We start from the raw sequence: 27185 nt of genomic DNA, 5'->3' as shown, positions 1-27185 counted from the left end.
GCAAACTGTCACATGCTAATACTGAGTCCTTCCACCCATGAAGATGGTATGTCTCTCCTCTTAGGTAGATTTGTATACATTCAATATAGTTGTATAACTTTTTCCATAAATGTCTTACATACATTTTGTTCCCACAGATTTGGTGCATTATTTGCTACTATTATAAATGGTATCTCTCAAAAAATATTACCTAATTGTTTCAAGTGTAAAAGAAAGCTAGATTTCTGTGTGGCTGAAATGTCTTATTAATTAAAACAGTATCTGGGTTTCCTTACATTTTGTGTTAACAAATACCATTTTCTGCAAATAATGACATTTATGTCTCCCCTTCAGTCCTTAAAATTCAGTCATCCTTGTTTATTTATGCTGGCTGGGACCTCTGAACAATTTAGAATAGATGCAGTGGTAACAAGCACTGTTTCTTGTTCCTCACTTTAATGCTTCCAATGTTTTGCTGTTAAGTGTGAGATCTGCTGTTGGGTTTTGATAAGTACACTTTATCAGGTTAAGAAACATCTCATCTATTCTGACTTTGACTACTGAACAGATACTAAAGCTTATCAAATGTTCTTTCTGCATCTATTTGAGATGATCCTATGGGTCTTCTCCTTTAATGATGAATTAAATCAACAGATTTCACTCAAGATAAACCAAATTAGCAGACTTCTAAAGTTAACAATGCTCCCTAATCCTGGCATAAATCCATTTCATCATAACGCTACTGTTTTAAACACTGCAGAGTTTGTTAATCTTTATGCGTCTATTGTTCGTAACTGAACATGGTCCACAATTTTCCTTTCTTTTATTGTCCTCAGTCTTGTTATCAAGGTAACAAGTGGTTACCTAAGGACCTTTTTCCTCTTTTTTATTCTCTGATACAGTTTGTATGGAAAGTTTGGTAAAATTCCTCTGAAAAACCATTTGGGTTTAGTGTCTGTTTCTTTTTAACTATAATTCAATTTCTTTAATGATTAAAGTTCTCTTCAGGTTTTCTATTTCTTCTTAGGTCAGTTTTCATAATTCTTCTAGGATACTGCACATTCTATCTAAGTATCCCAACTGTTTAGCAGAGAATGATGATTTTTTTATTTTTCTAAGCTTTACACATCTACCTATAATTATGTCTAATTTCATTAGTCTTGAAAAAGACGTGTCTCTTTCTTTTCAAGAACAAGGTTTTGACTGCTGAGAGAAATTAGAGAGGATACAAGAAGATGGGAAGATATACCATGCTCTTGGATTGGAAGAATCAACATAGTGAAAATGTCCATACTACCCAAAGTGATATACAAATTCAATGCAATCCCCATCAAAATTCCAATGACATTTTTCTCAGAAATGGAAAGAACTATCCAGACATTTATATGGAATAACAAAAGACCACGCATAGCCAAAGCAATGCTGAGCAAAAAAAATAAAGCTGGAGGCATAACACTACCTTACTTTAAACTATACTACAAAGCTATAATAACAAAAACAGTATGATACTGGCAGAAAAACAGACACACTGATCAATGGAATAGAATAGAGAATCTAGAAATCAACCCACACACCTACAGCCATCTGATCTTTGACAAAGGCACCAAGCCTATACACTGGGGAAGAGACTGCCTCTTTAGCAAATGGTGCTGGGAGAACTGGATATCAATATGTAGGAGAATGAAACTAGACCCATACCTTTCACCATACACTAAAGTCAACTCAAAATGGATTAAAGAATTAAATATACACCCTGAAACAATAAAACTTCTTAAAGAAAACATAGGAGAAACACTTCAGGAAATAGGACTGGACACAGACTTCATGAATACGACCCCAAAAGCATGGGCAACCAAAGGAAAAATAAACAAATGGGATTATATCAAACTAAAGAGCTTCTGCACAGCAAAAGAAACAATTAACAGAGTCAAGAACAAGGTTTTGGTTTTGTTGCTTGTTTCACCTATTCCTGCTCCTGCTTTCATAACTTCCTTCCTGCTTCCTTGTCTCATCTGCTGTTCTCTAACTTCTTCAGCTGGAAACTTATTTAATTTTCTACTTGTTTTCCTTTTCTAATACATGCTCTTAGATATACAGATGTGCACACAAGTGCTCTTTAACTGCATACTACAAGTTTTGGTATTGTTTTTACTTCCATTCACTTCTAAGTATTGTCTAATTTCCATTGTAACTTCTTTGATCCATGAGTTACTTATAATTTTTTTTTTTTAATTTCCAAACATAAAACATTCCAAACATTATTATTCTATAAATAAATTATTTGGAATCTGTTGCAACTTACTTTGCAGGATATATATGATCATTATTGTGTGTGTTCTGGAAAAAAAATGTGTATTCTCTAATTACTGAGTGCAAGATTATATTTGTTCACTAAATCTAGCTAGTTACTAAATCTCAGCAGTTAATTGTGCCATTCCAACCTCATGTATTTTTACTAATTTTTGGTCTGCTAAATCTACCGATTGAGATGAGTTAAATAAATCTCCCAGACTGACTGGATGTCAATTCTTCTTATGATTATTGTATGTTATATAATTATATTATAATTATTACAGTTATAATAATGTAAATTTTTACGTAACTTAATTTGAGGTATATTGTTATAATTATTACACATTTCCAAGTGAATTATGACTTTCAGTATTATTAAATGACATCCTTATGCCTAGCATTATTCAATGACCATTCTTATGCCTACTAATATTTTTTGGCTTATTTTGTCTGGCATTAATAGAGCCACATCACTTTTCTTTTGGTTAATGTTTACCCGGTATATATTTTTTCTTATCCTTTTACTTTTTTCTGTGCTGTTATCTTTTAGATATAGCTCTTATAAATAAGATATGCGTAAGTTTTTAAAACCTATGTGAGAATCTGTTTTTTATCAGATAAGTTTGTATACTGTTCTGATTTATAGCTCACTTTTAATTTTTTAGCACTTGAGAATCTTGTTTTTGCTTTTCTGATTTTAGCTGTTACCTTTCAACACACTGTCTCCAGTGTTTCTAAGTGTTTCTACAGGGAAGAGTTTCATTTTACATTCAGAAAATGGAGGCCTCCAGGTATAATGATTCATTCCAAGTCACGGAGTCTGATTAGTATACCCTAATCACTACATATAGTAAGATTTTTCTTCCCACTCACCTGATGATTCACAATGTGTTTCCTATTACAAAAGAGTAGCAATGGGAAAATTAAAAAGTATCAAGGTGTACATTTTTAGAAAAACAAATCCATTTTAGAGGCTTGAATGGAAGCTTCACAAAATTACAGACAGCAACGTGAGCACATTGGCACCCTGTGAGCCAACAATGAGCCAATGACTGGCACCCCATGAGCACAGGGATGCTGCTCAGCCAGGTCACCACAGCCTCTGCTTTCCTGGGCCAGCCCTGTTACCTGTCTCTTGCCCTCAAGGACGAAGAGCTCACTGATCTTCTTCTGCTTGTAGATGTCATTCTTCTCCAGCAGCTTTCTGTGCAGCCAGTCAGGGTGTTTGACGCGTGGCACTGGGTTCTTCACCTGCATGAAGACAACATGACAAAATATCAGGGAAAGACCTTGTCTAACTCCACTCGTTTTCAACCACGTGGGGCCTCACCTGCTGCAGAGCTGCAGGGATTGTGATGATCTTCTGTATGGCGCTTCCCAGCCGCTCGATGTAGTAGTCCCAATCCAGAATCTGAGCATGCAGGAAACCAACAAGAAACAGCAATGGGAGCAACCACTGGTTAAGCTTTACTTCATGCTGAGCCCTGTGCTAAATGCTTTGTGTCTTATTTAATCCTCTTAGAGATCCTATAATTAAAGGTACCCATTTCATTGTGAAGGAAATTGAGGCAGAGCTTAAATGACTCCCCCAGCATCACAGGGATAGTAGGTTGTTGAGCCAGCACCTTGGCCTTGCTCCACCCAGGAGAACAGTTAAAGGACCTCCCCAGCATTCATCTTTTTCAGTTTTGCCCTAAAGGGTTACTATTTCCTCACCTGTCACACATCAGAAAGAAGAAAGCTAAGAGTGAGGATTCAACAAAAACGACAGCCCATGTCAGACACACTCTGCTTGGTCTCAATTTCTTCCTAAACTTTTTAGAGTAAAAAAAATAATTTGCACTCACTGTCCGAATATCAAAGTCCTGAAGGGAAGAGCTCTTGAGCCACTTCCGGAGAAAGTGTTTCCTCACCGTAGGCTCTGCTTGGAAAATGGCAAGTGGGATGGCCCTGGATGAGGAAAAAAGGCACAAGATCTACAAATGCTGAAATTCACCCTAAATCTGATTATAATTCTCATCAAAAGTACATGGAAATAAGGATCTATAACCTAGTTTGTAACCTACACTTTTATTTAGTGTTATTTTGTACAAACCATACCTTGTATGTAATGTTTATAATATTTAATAACTAAGTAACAGACCATCGTATTAAACACCCTGGTTTCATGCGCAGCCACCGCCACTGGCCTTCTGCCTGTTTTTGGTGTTTCGTCACTGGTAACAGAGCAATTTATGAACATCCTACATACATTACACGCAAACAAGTAAACATTTCTAAAACGTTATTTGTTGGGTAAAATATAGAAGAGTTGGGATGCTTTCCACAAAGAATGAGCCAGTTTTCACATCACCAGCAAAGCAACTGTCAACTCTCAATACCTCTCTTTCACTGGAGGAAGCATTTTTTAATGTGAAATATTATAGGGAAACTTAAAGAAACACAAATCTGTGCACCCACCCAACTCTACCCAGCCTCAATGCTCTGCCACCTTCACTTCTGTATGTAAGAGGACAGAGATCAGGATGAAGCCCTATGCAGCCCCAAACTGTCCCCTCCTCACACAAAAGTAAACACGACCCTTATTCTGGTGTTTATCCCATGTATTTGTTTATGCTACTCCTATCTGTAAGTAACCATTAAAAAAAAAAGCAGTTCTCATGTTAAGTTTTACATAGAAGGAAGTACATGTCATCCTGCAACTTGCTTTTTGGTTCAACACTGTTTCAAGCACTATCAGTGTTGTGACCTGTAGTCACAATTCAATCTTCTGAACTCCTGTATAGCATTTCATTGCCTAAAAATACATTTATCCATTTCAGGTCGATGGACACTTATGCTATTCTCAAAATTGGTGTTAAACACACGCAGTGTGCACATGAGGCTGGACAGGGCACATGCTCAGATGTGCCAGGCAAGTCTGTCCAGCTCCTCTACTTCCCCATGTCCTGCCAGGCTTCTTTCCAAGTGACAGCAACACTCATGCTCCCACAGCACAGTATGAAGGCAAGTCTACCTGTTCACCAACAACTGTTATCATTACACCATTTCTAGTCCAACAGATGCTTTAAAAACCTACACCACTGATTTCTGTGTGTGAACATTTCCACATATTAGCCATCAATTTCTTCATTTGAGAATTGCTTGTTCACATCTGCTGTCCACTTTTTCTTTGAGTTGTTTTCTTATTGATATGTAAAAATTCTTGGGCTGGCCAGTTGGCTCAGTTGGTTAGAGTGCAGCTTTGTAACACTAAGGTCAAGGATTTGGATCCCCGTACTAGCTAGCTGCCAAAAAAAAGGAATTCTTTATTTCACTCTACATACTAATCTATTTTAGCTTTATGTCAAGTTTCTTCTCCTTTTGTTATGACTGAGAATTTCTTCTTACAGAAATATTTGCTCGGCCTCATTTATTATCTCTTCCCTCCAGGTCTTTCTAGGTAGATGACTGTTCTGACTGAAGTCACCAGCCTTATCAGTTACCCGTTGCTATATAATAAACCACCCCAGAACTGAGTGGATTGAAAAATAACCACATTCTAGGGCCAGCCCATGGCTCACTTGGGAGAGTGTGGTGCTGATAACACCAAGGCCACAGGTTTGGATCCCTATATAGGGATGGCCAGTTGGCTCACTTGGGAGAGCGTGGTGCTGACAACACCAAGTCAAGGGTTAAGATTCCCTTACTGGTCATCTTTAAAAAAAAAGAAAAAGAAAAATAACCACATTTTTACTGAGAGTGTAATTTGGGTGGTCTCGTCTGGGGTTCCTCGTGTAGCTGAGCAGCCTCTCTCACAGGGAGGCTGGGCTTCCCGCAGGCCACCACAGGCAAGAGGGCATACACAGAGCTGCCAGCCCCTGTAGATGGGGATAGGGAGTCTCATGTCTCTCCCACCACAGTCCATCATCCCAGCATACCACCAGCAACCAGGCTCCAGGCAAGGGGAGGCAGACAGCTCTCTACGAGGTGAGCGAGGAGGTTAGGAGGTGTTGTGGACACTGTGGGGGCCACACTGGCCTCCAACTCTTTGGGATGATTTCTGGGACTTTCCTGCCTTGACCACTTGCTCTCAAGGCCTCCCCATGTGGTAGGAAGCATGACCACCATCAGACACTGGGATGAGTCCTTTTTATTCCATGTATCAACAGGAAAAGCCACACCTGTAACAACACAGTGTCTTCCTGTTTCCTTCGCACAGTCCCCCACAGCTCCAGTGGCCTCTGTTATTGCCCTGATGAGTCCCAGGAGTGGAAGGACATGTCCTTCTCGTCAGTGAAAGGGGGCTGAGGGGCACAGGCAGTGAAAGGCATACTATGTGGCCGTGGGGCTGCTCTACCCAGGCAGGGGCTGAGTCCCCTGGGGGCAATGAGTGACCCGGGCCCTGCTCTAAAGCAGAACTCGACCTCGTGAGGGGCCCGTGGCATCTGACCCCACAAGACACCACCACACCTCATGCCCACACGAGGGAGAGCTCTTGGGCTGACCCCCACAAACTCACGTGCTTTGGGCTCACCACACCTTCTCAGGGCTCCTGCCAAGACCCCAGCAAGGCCTTCCTATGACTTGATCTGCAGGGTAAAGACCCACCCTGCCTTCTTTTAACACCTAACTGCCATGTTCTCTCCATGGAGAGATGCCAGAGGTACCACAACAGGCACAGATTTTCAAGGCCAGCATCCATATCTTTGAAAAAGCCCCTACCTCTCGGTGACAGGAGAGCCCTCAGGTTTGCGGGAGATGATGTAACGGCAGCTCAGCCCTGCGTCCTTGACCATCTGGTCTCCCAGGAACTCGGCCAGGCGCTTTGCGGTGCTGATGGACGTAGACTTCTGCTCCCCATAATCTTCCAGTTTCCGAGACATGGAACGGTTCTCAGAGATCAGCTCAAACAGCTCAGAGTCAGGCATGTTAGCTGCCTAGAGTAAGAGGCAATGGGTAAATATCACTTCAGAAGCCAGGAAGCCTCAAGCCTAAGCCACCCAGGACATGGCTCCTGTAGGGTTGTATTTCTCTAGCCTGAGAAGCTGATGGTAGGCTCTGTAATTTCAAAGGGCTTCTCATATGACTCTACAGTGATACCTTAAAACACATACACACAAAACCTTAGTTTTTATTTCATCAGTGTATAAAATAAGTCACTGAGCAATAAGCACCAAGGCTGCAAAAAAGGAGGAAGCTGCTCTGCATAAGACAGGAAGAGCTGGTGATTTTTCTCCTGAAAGGAAGAGAAAGGTGGGACAAAAGGAGGCAGAAGGAAGGAGAACCCTGGTCAGGTGGAGAGCAGGCAGAGCAGTGGAGGACCCCTGGGACTCTACAGCAAGTAGGCACCTACCACACCAGCTACGGCAGGGTCACCTGTTCCCTGACCACCGGTCCCCTGTGTTTATTTGCACGGGTGGGTCAGCCTATATAGCCTAAGACAACATGCCAGAAACAGAAGCCCACAAAGCAAAGCCAGGAAAGTTTTCCAAAATATTCCAGGATTCCTTTTACCCAAATAGCCTACTCCTAGAAAAGAAGCAGGAGAGGAAGAAAAGGAAATTATTGATAACACCAGAAATCTGAAACCCATCTCACAGTCACCACCAGTGGACTAACTCAGTAGATTAAGGTATGCAACTGATGAAGTGTATGTACCCAGTAAAATACAAAGACTACAGAGAAACTTAAGAGTAACTAAACATTCTATGAGGAAGTATAACTAAAAATAAGCCAACACTGTCATTTACACTGTAAAAATTCTGTGTGCATTTACAGGACCTACAAAGACTTTAAAAATCATGAAATGGATGTGCTCCTTTGTAAACATCCTCTGAGCCCTTTTTATTATCATACTACTTTTAAAAATATTTCTCCCACAGAGCTGTGTCACGAACACAGACACTGAGGGAAATCAGGGGTGCTGGTGTGGAGAAGGTCTTAGGATTTTATCAGAACCAGCCCTGAGTTCACTCGTCACCTGGCTCTCCAGGAGCCCTAGAATCACTGGGCCCCCTTCCTGCAGGATCCCTCATCTTCAGAGCCAAGAGAGGAGCCAGGGCAGGCCCTTACTTTGCTGTACAGCACGTCCAGCCAGTAGTCAGCCACCTTGGCCACAGAGGCATACACCTCTTCCAGTGTGCTGCCCTTGAGAAAGGCCTCAAACACTGAGGACTGGAAGATTTTAATCAGCTGCAGCTCCCCACGGCGCTTGACCTCAAAGCCCTTTAGTTCAGCCAGGGAACCATCTTCATTGAATACAGCATACCTAGGAAAAAAGGTTAGGAAAAAGGAGAGCAGAGAAAACACCCTGTGGTGTGAGCTGCTTCTCTTCTCTCCTGCCTTCCTCCTGCCCTTTCTGACCCTCCCTTCCAGGCAGCAGGCATCTCTCCACCCTCAAAAATAGGAATGACTGGGGCCAACCCGTGGCTCACTTGGGAGACTGTGGTGCTGATAATACCAAGGCCACGGGTTCGGATCCCTATATAGGGATGGCCGGTTAGCTCACTTTGGAGAGCATGGTGCTGACAACACCAGGTCAAGGGTTAAGATCCCCTTACCGGTCACCCTTTAAAAAAAAAAAAAAAAAAATGATTGAAAGGCCTGCAGCCCACAGAACCAGAACATAACAGGTGGTGAACTGAGTTGGTGCACTGGTGTCTACAGGATCTTTCAAACTGAATCAATAAGACCAAAAAAAAAAAAAAAAAAAAAAAAAAAAGCCAAGGTCTGTTCCCATCCCGGCTCCTGGTCCATTTTCCTGCTTGGGTTGTTAAATGTAATCCAGCTCAATCCATTTCCTTCCTGAAGCACAAAGGCTGTGAGATTCCTACCTCTTCTTCAGCTTCTTCCCTTCCTCTTTGGAGGCTGGAAGGATCATGGCAAGGTAGGGTCCATCAACCTCAAAAAAGATGCTATTCTCTGAGCGGGTGACGTAGGTGAGTGATGAGGGATCAGCCAGCTCTTGGTACTGGTTGTTGGTGAAACCTTCCTAAGAAGCAAGGGTGAAGAAGGGCTGCTGCCTCCCTTGTACTGGCCCAATTCCAGAAACCACCTATTGGCCCTCAAGAGCGGCTGGATCACACAAGACAGGCGCCCTGGATGACACGCCCAACCCAGTCACAGAAAGGATGGAAGTTCTGACACGCACACAATGTGGGAATCCCAACTACATTTTGCTAAGTCCAAGAAGTCAGAACCAAAAGATTACGCACTGTAAGTTTCCATTTATACAGCATTCTGGAAAAGGCAAAATTATGGCACAAAAAATACACTGGGGGGGCTTTGGGGATGTTGGGGGGGGAATGGGAGAACATGGTTGTCCTGTGCTGTGCTGCAGTGGTGGACGCATGACACTGTGCATCCAATAAAACCTACAGAGCTGTGTGCCACCAAGTATGACCTTCACCATATGCAAATTAACAACCATTCACCAGGGCGTCAGGGATTCCAAGAGGAATGCAGGCTGGGACCAGTGAATCTAACCATGTTATCTGTGGGTGACAGAACCATGCTGAAGAGGGCAGGGAGAAGGGAGCTGAGTTTGCAGCCTGCTTTAACCAAACAGTGTAAGGCTGAAGACAAAGGTAACTGTGAACATCGTACTGTAGCTGGTGAGTTTTTTCCTCACAGGGGTACAATTCTGAAAAGTATCTTACACACATACACAGGTAGGCAAATAAATACACTGAAAGCATGAGAGACAGGTTTATCACTGCAAGGGAATGAAGTGACAAATGAGGAAAGGGGACTAGATCAGAGGTAGGTAAAGCACGATGGACTCTTTATGTATCTAGAAGCACATCCATGGCAGTTACAGAAGCAAACATGGGTGTGTGTGTGTGTGTGTGTGTGTGTGTGTGTGTGTGTGTGTGTGTGAAGCACATCCATGGCAGTTACAGAAGCAAACATGGGTGTGTGTGTGTGTGTGTGTGTGTGTGTGTGTGTGTTACAGAAGCAAACATGGGTGTGTGTATGTGTGTGTTAACAGACACACACATTTCGCAGCTCAATCCACTACCACCAACTGGAAGCTGTGACACCCCAGGATGACGGGTACAGCAAGCAGCACCACCCTGCGACACTCCAGGATGACAGGTGCAGCAGCACCACCTTGTCTTTCTAAGCCATTCTCCAAAAGAAGGAACCTGGCTTCTGGGAGAACTGGTGACTCCAGGGAAAACACAAGATGAGGCTGGAACTTCTTGTAGAACCGGGAAGTAAAAAAGGGCTCAAAAAACAAACACACAGAATGGGGCATGTCCCAAGAACATAGGGCAAACATGCAGGACACCCTGGCCAGAGGGTAACAAGCTAAGCAATGAAAAACATAAGGATCATGCTGGATTACTACCCAAACATATAGCATATCCCACAATCCATGCCCATGTGAGTGAGTGGGCTGGCAAGGTGACGGATGAGGGAAGAGGAAGTGACTCTTCCTTACAGAACTCCAGCTGGTAAAGCAGTATGGAGGAGGAGAAATGGAAACCCTTGGTGTTTCACCAAAGGAAACACCACCACCAGCTAGACCCCCCAAAAGACGCCAACATCAGCGGCCAAAGTTTAAGGAGCCAGTAGATATTTGCACAGTCTCAAAACACCTGCTCCACATATTCATTAATTACTGTAGTGGTTTCTGTATACATCCAGAAACTCTGACACTCCTTCCTCCAGGGAAAGTTTAATCCTCTCCCCTGGGAAGTGGGTTTACTGACTGAAGAACACTGTAAAGAGATGGGGCATGGGAACTCCACAGTGGGGCACCCGGCAGCTGGCAGCTCAATCTGGTGATTGGGCCAACACCCCAACTTCACAACAAACACTGATCAGTGGACATATCCATGAGAATGTGACAGGAGGACCTGTTACCCCGTGGTGCTCCTCCAAGAAAGCCTAAATAACCCCAGTCCAATAATGAGAAATAACAGACAATCCCAAATCAAGGGACAGTCCAGGGACAGTCAACAAAGCATGAAGGTCCTGATGACATGGAAAGACCAAGGAACTGTCACAGACTGGAGGGGACCGAGAACACCTGATGTGGCCAGAGAGCCTGGCTGGGATCCTGGACACTGGAAGGACTGTGGCAGTAAAATGGGAAAATCCGCATGGTCTGTGGTTAGTAATGGGGGCGGGGGCGCCAACGTGAATTTCTCAGTTTGGACAGTTGTGCCATGGTTTAAGTAAGATGTTAAAACCAGGGGAGGCAAGCTGAAGGGTGGATAGAAATTCTCTGCACTATTCTTGTAATTTTCTATAAGTCAGAAATTATTTCAAAATATAAAGTCAAAAGCAAGAAAGCCTGGGTGCTGTGCTGAGGAGAAAGCAGCAGAACTCACTTAACTTTTTCTTTTTCTTTTCTTTGGTGGCTGGCTAGTACAGGGACTCAAACCCATGATCTCAGGGTTATAAGACTGCAGTCGAGCCATCTGAGCTAACTGGCCAGGCTCCCTGGGTAATTTTTGAGCCCAGCAGTTTGACCACAGATCTTCAGACTACAGAAAAAGCAATCTGAATGGCTGACCAGTGTGCTCTGAAAATAGGAAAGTGGGCATGCTAGGGCCAGGCCCAAGGCCCCAGAGGCCAGACTCACCTTAACCATGATGTTCAACATGGCCCCAGGGTAGGAGATGGTCACCTTGGGCTTCTTCACATTGGTTGTCTTGATGACAAAATTTTCTGGGAAGCTATTGGGCAGGATGCACCATATTCCATCTGTGTCCAGCTCCAAGGGCCTCCTTCAGAGGAGCAGAGGAGTGAGGCCTCCTGGACACTGGGCCATGGCCCCACGGACTTGAGAACCAAGCATCAATTCCCCATGACACTTTCCCAGTGGGAGGCCCTCTGCGGATGGCATGCACACTCACCCAATCTGTTCAATGAGCTCACGCGCCTGGGTGATGATGCTGGCTCCCGTGAAGCAGACGATGCCTGCCATCTCCATGGAGTACCAGCGCGCCCTGGAAGGACAGCCACGGCAGTGGGCAGGCTAACACCAGGCTCACCTCAAGGGAAGTGAGAAAAGGCAGGGGAGAGGGAAGGACCCCCAGAAGGGACCATGGAAGCAGCCAAATATGTTTGGAGCAGGATAGAACTAAGACGGAACTTGGATCTGTCCTGAGGACACGTCTGTCCCTACTTCCGGGTGCCAAGCATGGCTCTGGAAAGTTCTGGAAGGATGCGGTGTGCTGCCACATCAGCTCACACCTGCAGCCCCAGGAATCTCGACACCACCCCAGACCCATCTCATGCCTTCTCTACTTGCTGCACACCTCCTCCTAAAGCCCATTCTCACCTGGGTCCCCGCCAGCCCACCTGACTGCCATCCTGCTGCTCTCGTTCCAGGGCTTGGCCCTGCTCCCCATGGCCTACCCTCTCCTCCACACTCTGCCAGGCAGCATTTAACATGCTCCAGCTTCTCAGTAAGTATTAACAACAAATACACACAGCCCTCCCTCAAACCCAACCCCCAGAGCCACCCTACTGGCCGACTCTCGCCCTCCACACCACCAACCCCAGCACCACGCCTCAACTAGAGCCCCTGCCCTGCTCAGGCCACATCCAACTGCCGTATGTCCAACAAACACAGCTCATGCCCTGTCCCCATCGCCCAACCCTACATCCTACTCTTTCCTCCTGAGAACAGTCTCCATCTGGGCTCTGAGACCCCCCGGCTCCCCCATGCCCCTTGTTGGCTGTTCCTCTGCCCATCCTTTGCATACACACAGGGCTGCTTCGCAACTGCTGAGTGCTGACACGTGCCACAAATGTACAGCAGACCAGCAGCTCACGCCCCCACAGCACTCAGACAAGTACACCCAGTGTGCTCAAGCACGCATCTCTCCTGGATGCCTCAGACCCCCAGCTGGCCTGGCTCCCACTGGCATATACTTCCCAGCCCACCCTATCCTCATCATCCCCTCGTCCAGGCCTGAGGGCTCCCGGCCCCACCACACACTGACCCAGTCACCCATGGAGGCCCTTAAGCTCACTGAGCCACTTGCTCACCCCACAGGTACAAAACGAGCCCCTCAGCCCCTCCGCACCCCTTGCGCATGACGTAGCCGTAGAAGGAGTTGAGGATGCATTTGTGGGCCAGCTGCAACGAGTCATATAGGACCTCCATGTTCCTGCAGCGCTTCACCTCTGCTGCATCGCCCGCCTCCACAGCCGCTGCAAGCTTCTTCTTCCATACCTGGAACCACACAGACACTGAGCACCTCACAGGATCTTCCATCCTACACTTCACAAAGCCAGTGGCCCAGGTTTTTAATACTGTGAAAAATTCCAGCTCTATAGAAAACCTGAAAAAACAGCACAACGAAGACTGCATGTTTTCCCTAGACTGGCCAACTGTTAATATTCTCTCGCTCTACTAACAGACCATTTGAAAGCTGTGGGTACATGACCTGATGCTTCTAAATACTTCAGCACACTTTCTAGGAACAAGGACATTCCCCTATATAATCACAGTACTGCTACTATAACCAAGAAATTTAACATGGATAGGATATTGATATTAGAGTCCACATACAAATTTCCCTAACTGTCCCCAGAATGTCCCACGTAGGGGTCGGCCACATCCCCTGACCCCAAGAGCCAGTCCAGAGCAATGTGCTGTGCTGGGCTTTCATATGTCCTATGCCACCTTTAACCTAGAACTGCCCCACATAAGGCCGATGTCCCCAAAGGAGCTCTGAACACTAAAGATCACGTGCACGTTACATTTTTACTTCTGTGAGACCAAGGACTAGGAGAAAACAATCTATTACAGCAACAATCCATTTAGCTCATACTTTGGGCAACCTTCAACCCCAGAACAGAACCCAGGTCTGAAAACAAGCTGGAGAGACAGGAAATCAATGTCTGAGGAGCAGCCAGAGGCCTCCTGGCTGTTGGTGGAGTCCTACGATGCACCCAATAGGCTGAGCTGCGGGCTTCTCAACACCAGATCTGGGGAATTGCTCACGGCAGCAAACAGAGTGTGTGCCATTAGAGGCCACATCCTTATACAACACTGTTTCCACTGGTCAGCACTGATGGACCCCAAGTACTCATCAGGTCCTGCCATGCTGGACACAGCAAAGCTGACAGAGGACATCTGAACCAAATGCACTGGGGTGGGGAGTGTTTTTAACTGTGGTGGTGGTGGTTACATGACTGTATGCATTTATCAAAATTCACAGAATCATATATGCCTGAAAAGAGTGAAATTCGTCCTGTGTGAATTCTACCTCACTAAGAAAGTGGACTTAACACTGCTGAGGGAGGTGGAGCTGCTGATAGAGTCACACTTCTCCCACTGTTTGCTAAGTGAGGTGCTGTCAGGTGATCAGTCACTGGACATTCTCCTGTCTCAAACATTTCACCTCTGGTTGCCCCAGCTGATGTGTTTACAGTAGCTGGAACAGTGTCTGGCACATAACTGGCCCTTGACAAATGTCTTGAGGCAATGAGAGGCTTCTGATAGGAGCCCACAGATCACAAATGCTGGCCCCTGGTTGCTGTGTCCTGGCAATGCCCTGGTGCCAGCTGAGGGGCCCGGGCCCCTGGTACCACCTGGCCCTCAGGCTTACAGATAGGCTGAGTTTTCTGAGTCAGCTCCACAGGCTCTCCTGCCTCATGTTGAGGAGGACGAACTGTTATGGGGGAAGGAGACAGAGCTGAGCTGAAGGACCACAAAGGGTTATGATATAACGACATGAGTCTCAGCTAACACATACTGTGCAGGGCTGGGGATGCCGCATTGCCAGTTTTGATCATGTGACTGGCTGTGTTGAGCCAAAACGTCCCGGGATGGAGGAGCCAGGTTTGTCTGCTGCCACCAGACTCAGGGAAACAAGAGCTACTTGGGAGGACCTGGTGAAGGGAGGTCAATAAAACAGAGAAGGCCACACATGTTTCAGCAAATCCCCCAGCTATCATAAGAAAATAACTTAAAGGCTTCAATGTCCCCCAAGCTCATGTCCAAACTTAATTCCAATATGGTAATTGAAAGGTGGGGCTTTGGGGAGGTGACTGGACCATGAGAACTATGCCCTCGTGAATGGGTTGATCAATTCCTGGATTAATGGGTTAATGGTTCGGTGGGTTATCAGGGAGTCAGCTCTGTCTCCTTTCCCCACAACAGTCTGTCCTCCTCCACATGCGGCAGGAGAGCCTGTAGAGCTGATTTGGGAAGCTCAGCCTATCTGTGAGCTGGGAGTTTCATAAGGACAGCAAATGAGTACGTAAGAGTGCTCTGGCTCAGTCCTCACCAGGTGACACCCTGGTCACCACAAGGACTCTGCAGAGACCCCCCACCAAGAAGACAGCCCTCACTAGAAGCAGCCCAATGGACTGTGGACTTCCCAACCTCCAGAACTGTAAGAAATAAATTGTTTCTTTATTTTCTTTATAAATTACCTAGTTTGTTCTCTAAACAACAGAAATGAACTAACACACTTGGTATTTAAAGAACAAAAAAGGGCCAGCCCATGGCTCAGCTGGGAGAGCATGGTGCTGACAACACCAAGTCAAGGGTTAAGATCCTCTTACCAGTCATGTTAAAAAAAAAATAAAAATTAAGTACTTATTGTAAGTGCCTACTATGTGCCAAGAACTCCATTAGACTCTAAAGAAAGAAACAGTCACTTCACTTTTAGCACTTATCTGATGAGGGAGACAGATGAACAAGTAATTTAGTAATTGCTTAATTAAAATAAAGTGAGATGGAATGACAGTTCCTTAAAAAGTTAAACAAAGAGGGCCGGCCCGTGGCTCACTTGGGAGAGTGTGGTGCTGATAACACCAAAGCTGCGGGTTCGGATCCCTACAGAGGGATAGCCAGTTAGCTCACTTCGGAGAGCGTGGTGCTAACACCAAATCAAGGGTTAAGATCCCCTGACCAGTCATCTTTAAAAAAAAAAAAAAAAAAAAGGTTAAATAATTACAGTATGATCCAGCAATTCTAATTCTGGGTATACATCCAAAAGAATTTAAAGCAGGGACAGGAAGAGAGATTTGTAACCCACGTTCACAACAGGATTACTCACAATAGTTAAAAGGTGGAAACAACCCAAGCATCCATTAACAGAGGAATGGATTAACAAAGTGTGGTGAATCCACACAGTGGAATACCGTCCTACCAGAAAAAGGGATGCAGTACTGACACGGGCTACGTGTGGATAAACCCCGGAGACACTGTACTGTGTGAAATAAGCCAGACACAAAGACATAAACACTGCACGATTCCGCTCATAGGAGGTCCCTGGAGCAATGGAATTCGCAGAGACAGAAAGTAGAATGGCAGGTGCCATGGGCTAGGGAGGAAGAATGAGGAGTGAGTGCTCAATGGGGACCAATTTGAGAAAATGGAAAGTTCTGGAGATGGATGGTGGTGATGGCCGCACAACAGTGTGAATACACTTAATGCCACTGACCGCGGTGCTTAAAAACCAGTAAGTTTCAGGCTACGTGTATCTCACCACTATAAAAAAAAGAAAGCCGATACAATAGGAACAAGGTTGCCAGATTTACACAGCAGGGGCCTTCCAAGTCCAGCAGGAAAGGAAAGTCTCTCAGGAGAAACCTGGTTTGAGGGCCGGCCCGTGGCTCACTCAGGAGAGCGTGGTGCTGACAACACCAAGCCAAGGGTTAAGATCCCCTTACTGGTCATCTTTTAAAAAAAAAAAAGAAAAAAGAAAAAACTGGTTTGACTAAACATAAAACCATCACCTCTTGATACTACAACTGAGGTATCCCTGTGTATTTTCCTTGTTCTTACCAGATGAAATATACTGGTAAAAACATTACCCTAATTCCTCTAAATCAGAGGTCAGCAAACTCCCGGACCAGAAGGTGAGTCTACAGGTGTGAGGCCTCTGCAACTGTTGGAACTGCTCCCCTTCATTGCAGAGGGAAGCAGCCAGACAGAAGCCAATGCAGTGAACTCCTCCAAGACTTGGTCACAATGTCTGCCCAGCTGAAGTCTGCTGACCCTGCTCTAAACAATCATCTCAGAAATGATCATGCAGAACAGTCCTGAGGCCTCAGGCTTCCTCTCTGGCCATTAGTTTCTCAGAGTTAAAAACAAAGGTGCGTTTACTGTCTGAGTGCACATGCCAGCTCTGAGCTGCTAGAGATGCCAACATATCCTGGGGGCCTGGAATGTTGAGACAGAGCTGAGCAGGGATCCCCTGACCAGAAACCCCACCTAGCCCCACTTTCACAGGAGCCCCTCGGCCCTCACCTTGTGCAGTCCTTTGAACTCATAGCGCCTGTCCCGGAAGGCACGCACTGTGTCCACATAGAAGGAGTTCTCCCGCTGGCAAATGGTGGTGAGGCGCTCCTCCACCTTGGTGACATGGATCTTCTTGTAGGCCTTGCGGCAGTAGTCTGTGCACAATTGAGTGCGGAAGTTTCATGAGACCAAGGAGCAGAAAACTCTGGTATGCTGTTAGTTTATTATTTCAGAAAAAGACAGCTCTGGGTTTGAATAGGCTGAATACTTCAAGACCACAGAAGAATTTAGTTCCTCCACAACAAGAAAGGAGAAACAAAGGAACCCTGTATGAAGAACATGGCTTACAGTGATACAAGACAGGTCATGATCTCCTTTAACTTTTGCTGACCCCACCCTGCAATGCACCAGCACAGCCCAGCCCAGACAGAATGCAGAAGGCCAGGGCAAGAGGTGCAGCATTTAGAGAGCCACAGCCATGCCAGGTGCTCACCTGCCAGCCTTCGCTTCTCATATTTAGCCTGCTCCTCACGGGACAGCTCATGAAAGGCCCGAGCAGGCCCCTCTGGGAACAAGGGGGGGAATTTCTCTGACTCCAGCTGGTGCTGGATCCGATGGTATTCGCTGCGACTGGCTGGCACTGGGAAGGAGGCGACAGGGGCAGGTTCAGAAGAACAGCAGGTGGGAACAGATCCACCTGTTTCTTGCCAGTGCCCTGGGAAGCCAACACGCACTGAACTCGCCCCTCCACTGCCAGGCCATCCTCCTCTGGCAATTTGCTCCAGGCTTGTTGAAGTCACAGGCGGCACAGGTGGCCTCGTCCACCATGGCAGAGGGCTGTGGGGACACGGTGAGAAAGCAATTAGGGTCTGGACAGAGCATCCCTCAATGCTGATGTGGGAAGTACATTTCACCTGCAGGCGGTTTGTCAGGATGATGTTTGGGTACATGGCCCCCACATCCAGGTGGTAGATGAGGGGACACTCAATTCGGTTAGGAACCTCCTTCAGGGAAGTGAGCTTTGTCTTGATCTGATCACACACCTGTGGAGAAAAGGCAAACGAATGGAGGTAGCAGCCAAGGTAAAAACTGGGAACTGCCCAGAGTAACCAAGATAGCAGCACTGGTCCCAGGTGACCCAATAGCTACCACACAGAGAGCCAGATATGTGTGATGCCTGCCAGAAAAGCAAAGCCAAATGAAGACAGCACCAATGGAAGCAAGAGCCTCTACCCCAAGAGAACTATTGAGGCTGGGAGAAAACTGTACAGGCTCGAGCTGCAGACCTCCACCTGTGACCCCCACATGGCATGAAAGGTGTGGCCTGTCCGTCAGTGAGCAGCAGGGACCTGGCCAGAGCATCAGTAGCCGCTGTTCCTGGGTGCACCTCGGGTGCTGATGCAGTGCCAAGCGCAGGACACACAGTCCCTGAGGGACAAGATGGCTCGAGGTTAGCATGGGCTCGTGAGACAGACCTTCCTTCTTAGTCCAAACCCTATGCTCTGAGCCCCTGCATGGAACTGTCTCCTGTAGCACTTTATAAAACAGTGATCAGACTTCTCTTTCCAGCCAAGGGTTGAGCTGTTAGCCTAAAAGCCTTCCAGATACCAAACACCTCAAAATCCTGTAAAAAATATGAAAACTATCCCTGCAAATGCAGAGCTGAACTTCTAAGCAAGGAACAATCCCCACAGTGCAAAAGCAGTGCACAAACTCAAAACAAGAGCAGTTAGCTGACATGGTGGGTGCCCTGGTGGGAGTTGGACCCTGTGTCCTTAGTGGGGGACTCACAGCCAAGACACATCCCAGCAAAGGATGCAGAGCGCAGTCAGCAAAGGGGAAAGGGTGGGTGAGGTCAGGAGGGAGCCAGGCATGTGCTCCAGAGTCCTCCACCCACGGAGTCACCCAGGACACATGCTCTTCTTGCAGCTTCAAATGGTGACATCACGTGTGTCTACCAGTGCCCAGGGGTTTTATTGGGTCTGGTCATGCAGGTACCTCTGCCTGGCACATTCCCAAATTCCAGACTCCCAAAGGAAAGCAGATGCTCAACATAAACCACAATGTTCACACAAACAACACAGGGACAGGGACAGCCTCAGAGAATGTCAGGAAATTTCCTGTAACCCAAGTTCCCAGATGCTGGCTGAGGGCCAGCCATGCACACCTTTCTGAAGCCAGCATGGTTGGCACTTTCTGCACACCTTCTCTCACTTCCTTGGGGAGAGACAACTGCACACCCAGGGAGGTGAGATGCAGAGCCCCAAACAAAGGCAGGACTCTCAAAGGCCACCTTCATGAAAGGACAACTAGAAAGAGTCTGCTCACCAAACTGCATCTGAATGAAGAAAAAGTCTTCCACAAGCACCCCTCTAACAGGTTTTGGTTTACATATATTTTCTACAAGGTCTGGGAATCCCCAAGTCAAGCCTGTGACGCTCCATGGGGCCAGGCAGTGACAAAAGGGAAGCCACCTGACGGCTCCCAACAGACTGCCCAAGCAAACTCCAGAATCACAATGCATGGGAGCAAACACTCACCATGACCAAGCACAGCGGGGACCCCAGAACTTCAGAAATAAACCCCCTGGACTGAACACACTAACTTGAGCATATTAAAAATACTAAAGACAAAAAAGCCCAAATCACAGGAAAAGAAAAACAACATACTTTGGAAAACAAAGCAGATTTTAAAAAGAACCAGTGGAGCTTCTGGAAATTAAAACATTGTCCTAAAAACAAAAATAAAACCCGTCACTGAAACCAGGTAAGGCTGCAGCTAAACAGGCTTCTCAGAGTCATATATTTTTATTCACTCCCCAAAACAAAATACCTCATTAAATCAGAACATTAGGTATGTGCTTACTTGATAAATTCATTTTGTACAAAATGCATGCAACACCAAGAGATGCAATACAAAGATTTAAGAACTGTTATATCCAGGAGTTAATCTAATAATATTTATTAGAAAATTTAATTCTAAGAGCCACTCTTAGCTTGCTGCTACCACTTGATAAAAACAGGCCCCACCTGCTGGCTTGCCAAGCCCTGCTTTAGCTATTGAAGAGTAAAAAAAGTTTAAAAACATCTAAATAGTGCAAAAATTTACCAGAAGAAAAGAGTTAACCATAAGGGTAGCCATTGTCTTTATCAAAATATTAAATTTAGAGTGAAAAAGAAATACATTACACTTGGTAAAGTCTTACTAGAAAATCACTTGAACACAAAATTACCCTTCGCATTAAAAAAATCCTTAAAACACTGCAAAGTAGTAAAAAAAACAGAAAACACACCTAAAACTGTAACAAACGATTATGAGAAATGACACCTATCACATAGAACAGGAAACAGCACAAACATTAATGCTTATTGTTTCTACTTGAATTTTAGGCAAACAAATCAATTAGGAAAATAATCTCCACTCAGTCCTTTCTCACCTGACAGCCGCATGTTCTGAAATGCTGCGAGGTCCCGCCCAAGCTGTTGGGAGGCCCAGCTGATGCCCCCCAGCCACCCTCTGCACCACAGCAACACAAAGGTGAACCTGTCCCCCTCATCTTTAAAGTCCCCCTGGGCTTCCCATTAAAGAACACTTTGTGGGGTTTGGGGAACAGCTAACAAGACGGACTGTCATCTGCAGAGCTTACTTCCAGCTCACCAGGAAGCCTGCAGTCCCTGGACCTACCCCCTCAGGCCTCACTCTATTCGCCCATTCCGTTGTTTCAGACCTTAAGTAGCATCTTTGCTCATTCTGAGAAGTTTTTCAACTCATATTTGTTATTCAGACTAGGCTGTCTTTCCAGACTATTTCACTGAGAATTGAGGTATAATAATAGCTATAGCTGACAACATCCAAATAGCACTTTACAGTTTGCAAAGAGCAAGTATACACTCCTTTGAATTTTGCGCAGTGAATCTATTACAAGATGTTTCTTCACATCAATACTGAAACTGTCAAAAACTCCACTGAACTTGCTCTTGTGTAGAGCAGTGCCTGACAGAAAGATCTGCAATGGACCACATCCCAAGGAGCCCACAAACACTGGATCTGCAGTCACGTGAGCACCGTGATAGTGCTTTCCAACCATTACCTGATGCGTTTTACAGTCACCCTGTTCTACTCTGACATTTGTAGGAATTTACTGTCATCATTTTAAAGTCTCCTGAACAATAAATAAATAAATAAATAACCTCTAATGGCTGTCCATTACAAAACAAAACAAAGTCCAAATGCCTCAGAACAGGCCAGAGACCCCTCATACCATGGCTGCAGCTCGGAGCAGCCCACACCCCACATCCTCATACCTCGGGAGACAGCATCATGCGCCACAACCATGATGGCCCTGGGCCAGCTGTCTCCGCCCACAGCCCCACACGCAGTAGGTGCCTAATAAATGTGCTACTGAAAGAGGCAGCCTGTGAGGAAAGGTGTCTTGCCTCCTCGACAGTTACCTCTTCAAAGTTGGTGACTTGCTCCACAGGCACCTTCTCCTCTTCTTCGATGGCATGGCGCATGGTCTTCTCTACGTGCTGTAGCAGGAAGACAAAGGCAGCAGGATTCTAGAGCAAATAACCACAAGACAACATGAGTTAGATGGGAAAACACACCTCACATTAGCCTGCCTCAGGTGTGGTGCTGCAGCTATGCATGCACAGAGCCCTGCTGTGCGCTATGTGGCAGAATGTGTCAGAGAACGCTCCAGAAGGACCCACAGGCTCACTCTGAAGTGCACGGGGCCCAGAATGCACCCCCTGGAGCCCCACCCTAGCCAGGCTCAAAGGGAGAGGGGCCCTATGGGAGACAGCGGAGAAGGGTTTTACTTCAGCCCCTTGTGGCTTTGGGGCCCACCATGGCACAAGAGTGGGAGGAAGCCAAGTCTCAGGGAAGACCCAGGAAGGAGGCACACCATCCTAAACCGGCAGGGGATGTCACTGCGGAAGACACCAGACTCAAGGGCCTCCACATGGCCCCCCACATAGGTCTCAGCATCCAGCACATGGCCGTCATCTGTCATCTTGTTGAACTCCTGCTCCTGCTTATTGGGGAAGATGATGTTGGCATGGAAGGCCTGTACCATCAGCAAGGCCTCACACAGTGTGCCAGAGCCCTTCCGCAGCACCTGCAGGAGAAACACAAGGCTTTGAACCAAAACCAGCTGCATTCCCACAGCGTATACCAGTGGCCCTGAATTGTAGGTCAAGTCTAAGAACCACCAGAAAGGCATCTAAACTTGACTACAATGTCGATCATCAGCCGTCACTCAGCCTGTGATTATTCCCACATGGTGGCCCCAGGTTCCCTGAAGGACATCAATGACATCACACAGCAAACTCACTGCCACCTCCAGCACGAGCCCTCCCAGGACCATCAGCCTCTGGGCCCTGCACCAGTGTATGCAGAATGGTGGAGAGCCCAGAAGAGGAGTGACCAGAATGCAGGACACTGACCTCATCAGGTTCCATGGGAATAATGGTGCACAGCGCAAATATGAAGGGATGGACGTACTTCATGTACAGGTAGTAAGTGGCAACAGCGTCAGACACTGAATACGTGGCCAGAGTCTGAGGAGAGAATGTCAGAGTAGGGCCATCAAAATGGAGGGTTCAGGGAACATGGGAGGCACAGAAGCACAGTGCAGGAGGAGGCCCAGCATGCCAGCCACCATGGGCTCACAGCAGGGGAGCAGGTGCAGGATGGGGCAGCACTGGAGGGCCAGGCGGGGCTCACGTGCCTGGGGCTGCTCGGTGGCCATGCGGCACATGTCCTCAGGGTCCAGCTCCACAGGGTCATAGCCCAGCTTGGCCTTGGCGGCTGCCTTGAGGTTATGACTGCCCACAGGAAGGTAACTGTCCCGCTTCACCCACCTGGGAAGGAGAGCAAGAACTTGTGAGAACCGGCACAATGACAGGTCACTGAAAGATGCAGGGTCCTGACAGATACCCAGGAGACACACAGGGAGGCCCCACATGGAAACCCTTCATCTAGATCCAGTTCATCTCACAGACTTACCCACAAGACGCAAGGAAATGCCAGAACTGGTTCTCTGAGCCCCTCACCTCACCACCCACTGCTGGCAAAGGACTTGGTCACTTGTTTCCAAGAAATAAAAATGCAAGTGGCAGGAATCCCACATCTGCGGGCCTCTCCACACCCCTCACTCTGTAAACCACACACTGGGCTTCTCTCCCCTCTCCTCACACTGTCCCTTCTCAGGGGAACACTCAAATCCACCCCTTCTTTCAAAGAAGGCCCCTGCCCTCCCCTTGGAACCCACCTCCACCTCCTGCCATCCCCCCAGCCCTTAGGGTCTGTCCAGCCCCATGACTGACACCTCCCCTGGGAACCACAGCTGCCCAGTGTCTATGTCCAGTCTCCACCTCCCAAGGCCTCTCTGTGCCTTCAGCCGCCCTCCCCCTCCCCCAGGTCTGCCTCCCCCTGCAGTGCCTTGGGGACCAGTCCTTGGCCCTCTTCTCCCCTCACTTCACCTCTCATCTAAGGAGTTCATCGGCTACCATGGCTTTTATGAAGACCTATGGTAACTCCTAATCCATGATGCAAGCCCAAACCTAGCCTTGAGGTGCCAGGTCACTGTGCTGAGGGTCTCCGGGGCCCCTCCTCATGGGTGGGGTTTCTGGGCAAGCATGATTGTGGCAAAATCACTTTCCACCTCAGACCTATTCTCTGCCCTATTCCCAGTCTCGACTGACAGCACACAGACCCCCAGTCGCCCACTCAATTTGCTCTCTTCATCCCCCATCCCTGCCTCTGACAAAGACTGTCCCCTTGTCATACCATGAACCGACCCCCAGCATCCTGGCCTCCTCCCAACCCACAGGCTGCAGCACCTGAGCTAAACAGAAATGTAGTCAGGCTTCATCCGCTGTACTGGCAACCATGCAAGTCAAGATGAAACTCACCCCACCCTGGCAAAGAAGCCCTGGAGAACCACCTCCTCTCTCAGCACTTCCACACCCAAACCTTTCCAGTGACCCCCAAATACAATACCCTCCGCACTTCTGAGCAACCTCACACACTTATCCCTCAGCCTGGAGTCTTCCAGCTTCTGTCTAGAACCCATGCCCGTCCTGTGAGACCAGCCCAGCTGCCTCACTCCCTGCATGAGCTCCCCCAGCACTGGGACCTCCCTCTGCCAGTTTCTTTCTGGTCTGGCCCTCCACCCCCTGCCATAAGCTGATATTCAATGGTGTCTGCTGACTGAATGAATGATTAGCAAACGATAATGCTGCACACCCATGGGCCCCACCAGAATGTTCAATGCTGTCCCCTGGGTGTCCTAGAACTGCTCCTCAGAAGCGACCCTCTTCCCACAAGAGACACGTGGACAGCACCAGCCTACAGAAGAAGGGAGTCTTCAGCACTCACGTACAAGCCTGCAGCATCTACCTGAGACAGTCCATGTGGATGCACTGGGGTGCCTTGTATTCCCCCTGGCTGTCCTTCTGGAAGCCTATCTCCTGGTACATGCTCAGGCCGTGAGCTGCCGCTCTGGCCTCCACAAATGGCCTGGGGACAAAAGCAGACAAACAAGCAACAGGGATAGGTGCATCTCTACTTCCTTCTCCCTTCCTCTCGTGGACACAGGGAAGACTGCTCCCAGGAGACACCAGAGTAAATCCAGCAACTCCGCACATCAGCCTTCTTCTCAACTAGAATGAGAAACCTGCTCATGGCACCAAGCCAACCTCCCCCCAACCCCTCCCCTGCCAAACACTTAGTTACAAGTAAGACACTAGACTCACCAGTCAAAAAAGTCCCCATTGTAGGTGACCATGACAGTGGGCTTGGTCTCCTGGACGTGCTCAAACCACCTCTGGATTAGATGGACCTGCACGCAACAAACCACATCAGTCAGAGATTTAGTTTTCTCTTTTTCAAGTGATTTCCAAACACCTGTCCCAAAGCTCAGATGAGCAAACTCATGCCAGCCCTCATCCTCAGGCCCCACCCAGCTCTCTGCCACAAAAGGCTTGTGCCCTGACATGAAGCTCTCAAGCTGCACTTCTAACTAAATGAATGCCCTAAGCCTTAGAAGAATCAGCATGCTGACTCTTCCCACTTCATCCCAAATACCAGGGCAGTTTCCCAAGTAACACTCCTTTACCTCATCGGGCTCATTGAAGACACAAAAGGGCCCTTCATACTCTGGCTTAGGGGTGAACTCAAAATCCTCGATATCTTCTGAAACGATCTCCCTGTTAGTGATGAGGTAGCCCTGGAAGTTCAGTAGCAGCACAAGTCAGAGGCTGTGGGGCCGGGACACAACCTCCCAGCCCTGCCCACAAACTCCGCTGGAGACCCCTACAAAAAAGAACCCTGCAGCAATGTGAAGGCAGCTCAAGTTTCCCAAAAAGAGACCCCAAATATTCTGAATTTACGAGAAAGAGGAGGATGGCTGGCTGTCGGAACAGCTTGCTTCTTCATGTTCCTGGACTCCACTCACTCATTATTCACCAACAATTGCTAACCACAGGCAGATGCTGCACTAGTTTGGGGGCCAGACAAGGTCCCCATCCCAGGGAGCCACCCCACTCACCTGGCCATCAATCATGTAGGAAATCATCATAATCTGGTCTGTCTCCGCATCAGGAAACTTGAGGGGCAATTTGGTCGTCTCAATGTCAAATGCCAAAACCACAGGGTCCTGCAGGAACAAATGCAGCATGAGGTTGGCAATGAACCAGCTCTGACACCCCATCGGTCCTCCCTGAACTCCACTGCTGGCCTGCTCCATCTCTGGTTGCCAAAAGAGTGGAAAGACTCTAAAAGAACTGGGATGGGTGCCTATGGATTGATTGACCTACATCAAGAATACCATGATTCACTGATGTTATGAACACTTAAGCATGTGAGAGACGAAGGCTAGAGCACCTGACCACAGGACAAGTCTATTACAGAATGCCTTGGGCTCAAAGCTCTTTAAAATGCAGCACTGCATTCTGACATTTGTGACAACCTTGACAGGTGATTTTGGATAGAGCTGACATCTTCATCTTGGAAATGAGAAAACAGTAAAAACCTTTCCCAATATCACAAACCCATACCTGACTTAAGATCTTCCAGTCACATATCCATTCTTCACCATATCACTTTGCTATCAATTATCCAAAAAGAGTCACAGCTTTCCCTCAAACATTCAAATCCAGCCTAGTTCAACTTTTTTCTTTTTTTTTTTTGGTGGCTGGCCAGTATGGGGAACTGAACCCTTGACCTTGGTGTTACAAGGCTGCACTCTAACCAACTGAGCTAACTGGCCAGCCCAGCCTAGCTCAACTACCGATGTCACAGGGTAACATGTACATGCAAAATGAAATTATACTCTCAGGTACACAAAAATTTAGGAAGGACTGGTCAGTCAGTTCAGTTGGTCACAGCATGGTGTTACAAGACCGAAGTCAAAGGTTCAGATCCCCATACTGGTCAATAGACAAAAAAAAAAAAGTATTTGAGGAAAAAGCAGCAAACAAATCTCAGAATCAAATTCACCTTTCAGCACTGAATTTGATCTCTCCAAAAAACAAAGTGAAATTTTAGGATGGAGGAAATGCAAGTAGTACTTACAGGTCTTTCTACAAGGTCATCTCGGCGGGCAATTTCCACTGGATAAGCATTTCCTCGGTATCTGACATTGTACCAATGAGCCTGCAGGACGTGTAGCATATTAGCTGAAGAGTTCTACGTCCAGGGAAGT

General features: G+C 47.0%; 1 protein-coding gene across 1 annotated transcript in view; it reads right to left on the bottom strand.

The window, feature by feature from the left end:
• POLE (DNA polymerase epsilon, catalytic subunit) overlaps positions 1-27185 on the bottom strand; it is a 54876-nt gene that overhangs the window by 19143 nt on the left and 8548 nt on the right. Inside the window, exons 8-29 of the mRNA XM_063083109.1 lie at positions 27056-27136; positions 26031-26138; positions 25599-25709; positions 25237-25322; positions 24881-25000; positions 23208-23340; positions 22924-23037; positions 22383-22595; positions 21928-22035; positions 18391-18519; positions 18211-18313; positions 17970-18116; positions 17486-17631; positions 13302-13450; positions 12123-12215; positions 11849-11993; positions 9087-9244; positions 8326-8521; positions 6976-7190; positions 4119-4221; positions 3602-3682; positions 3400-3522 (exon numbers count right to left, since the gene is read on the bottom strand). Coding sequence (XP_062939179.1) covers positions 3400-3522; positions 3602-3682; positions 4119-4221; positions 6976-7190; positions 8326-8521; positions 9087-9244; positions 11849-11993; positions 12123-12215; positions 13302-13450; positions 17486-17631; positions 17970-18116; positions 18211-18313; positions 18391-18519; positions 21928-22035; positions 22383-22595; positions 22924-23037; positions 23208-23340; positions 24881-25000; positions 25237-25322; positions 25599-25709; positions 26031-26138; positions 27056-27136 — 2862 coding nt within the window. The remainder of the gene's footprint in view (positions 1-3399; positions 3523-3601; positions 3683-4118; positions 4222-6975; positions 7191-8325; positions 8522-9086; positions 9245-11848; positions 11994-12122; positions 12216-13301; positions 13451-17485; positions 17632-17969; positions 18117-18210; positions 18314-18390; positions 18520-21927; positions 22036-22382; positions 22596-22923; positions 23038-23207; positions 23341-24880; positions 25001-25236; positions 25323-25598; positions 25710-26030; positions 26139-27055; positions 27137-27185) is intronic.

This window comes from Cynocephalus volans, chromosome 2 (assembly GCF_027409185.1).
Source record: "Cynocephalus volans isolate mCynVol1 chromosome 2, mCynVol1.pri, whole genome shotgun sequence".
NCBI lineage: Eukaryota > Metazoa > Chordata > Mammalia > Dermoptera > Cynocephalidae > Cynocephalus > Cynocephalus volans.
The sequence above is the reverse complement of the archived record's forward strand: the minus strand, read 5'-3'. Positions and strand labels throughout refer to the sequence as shown.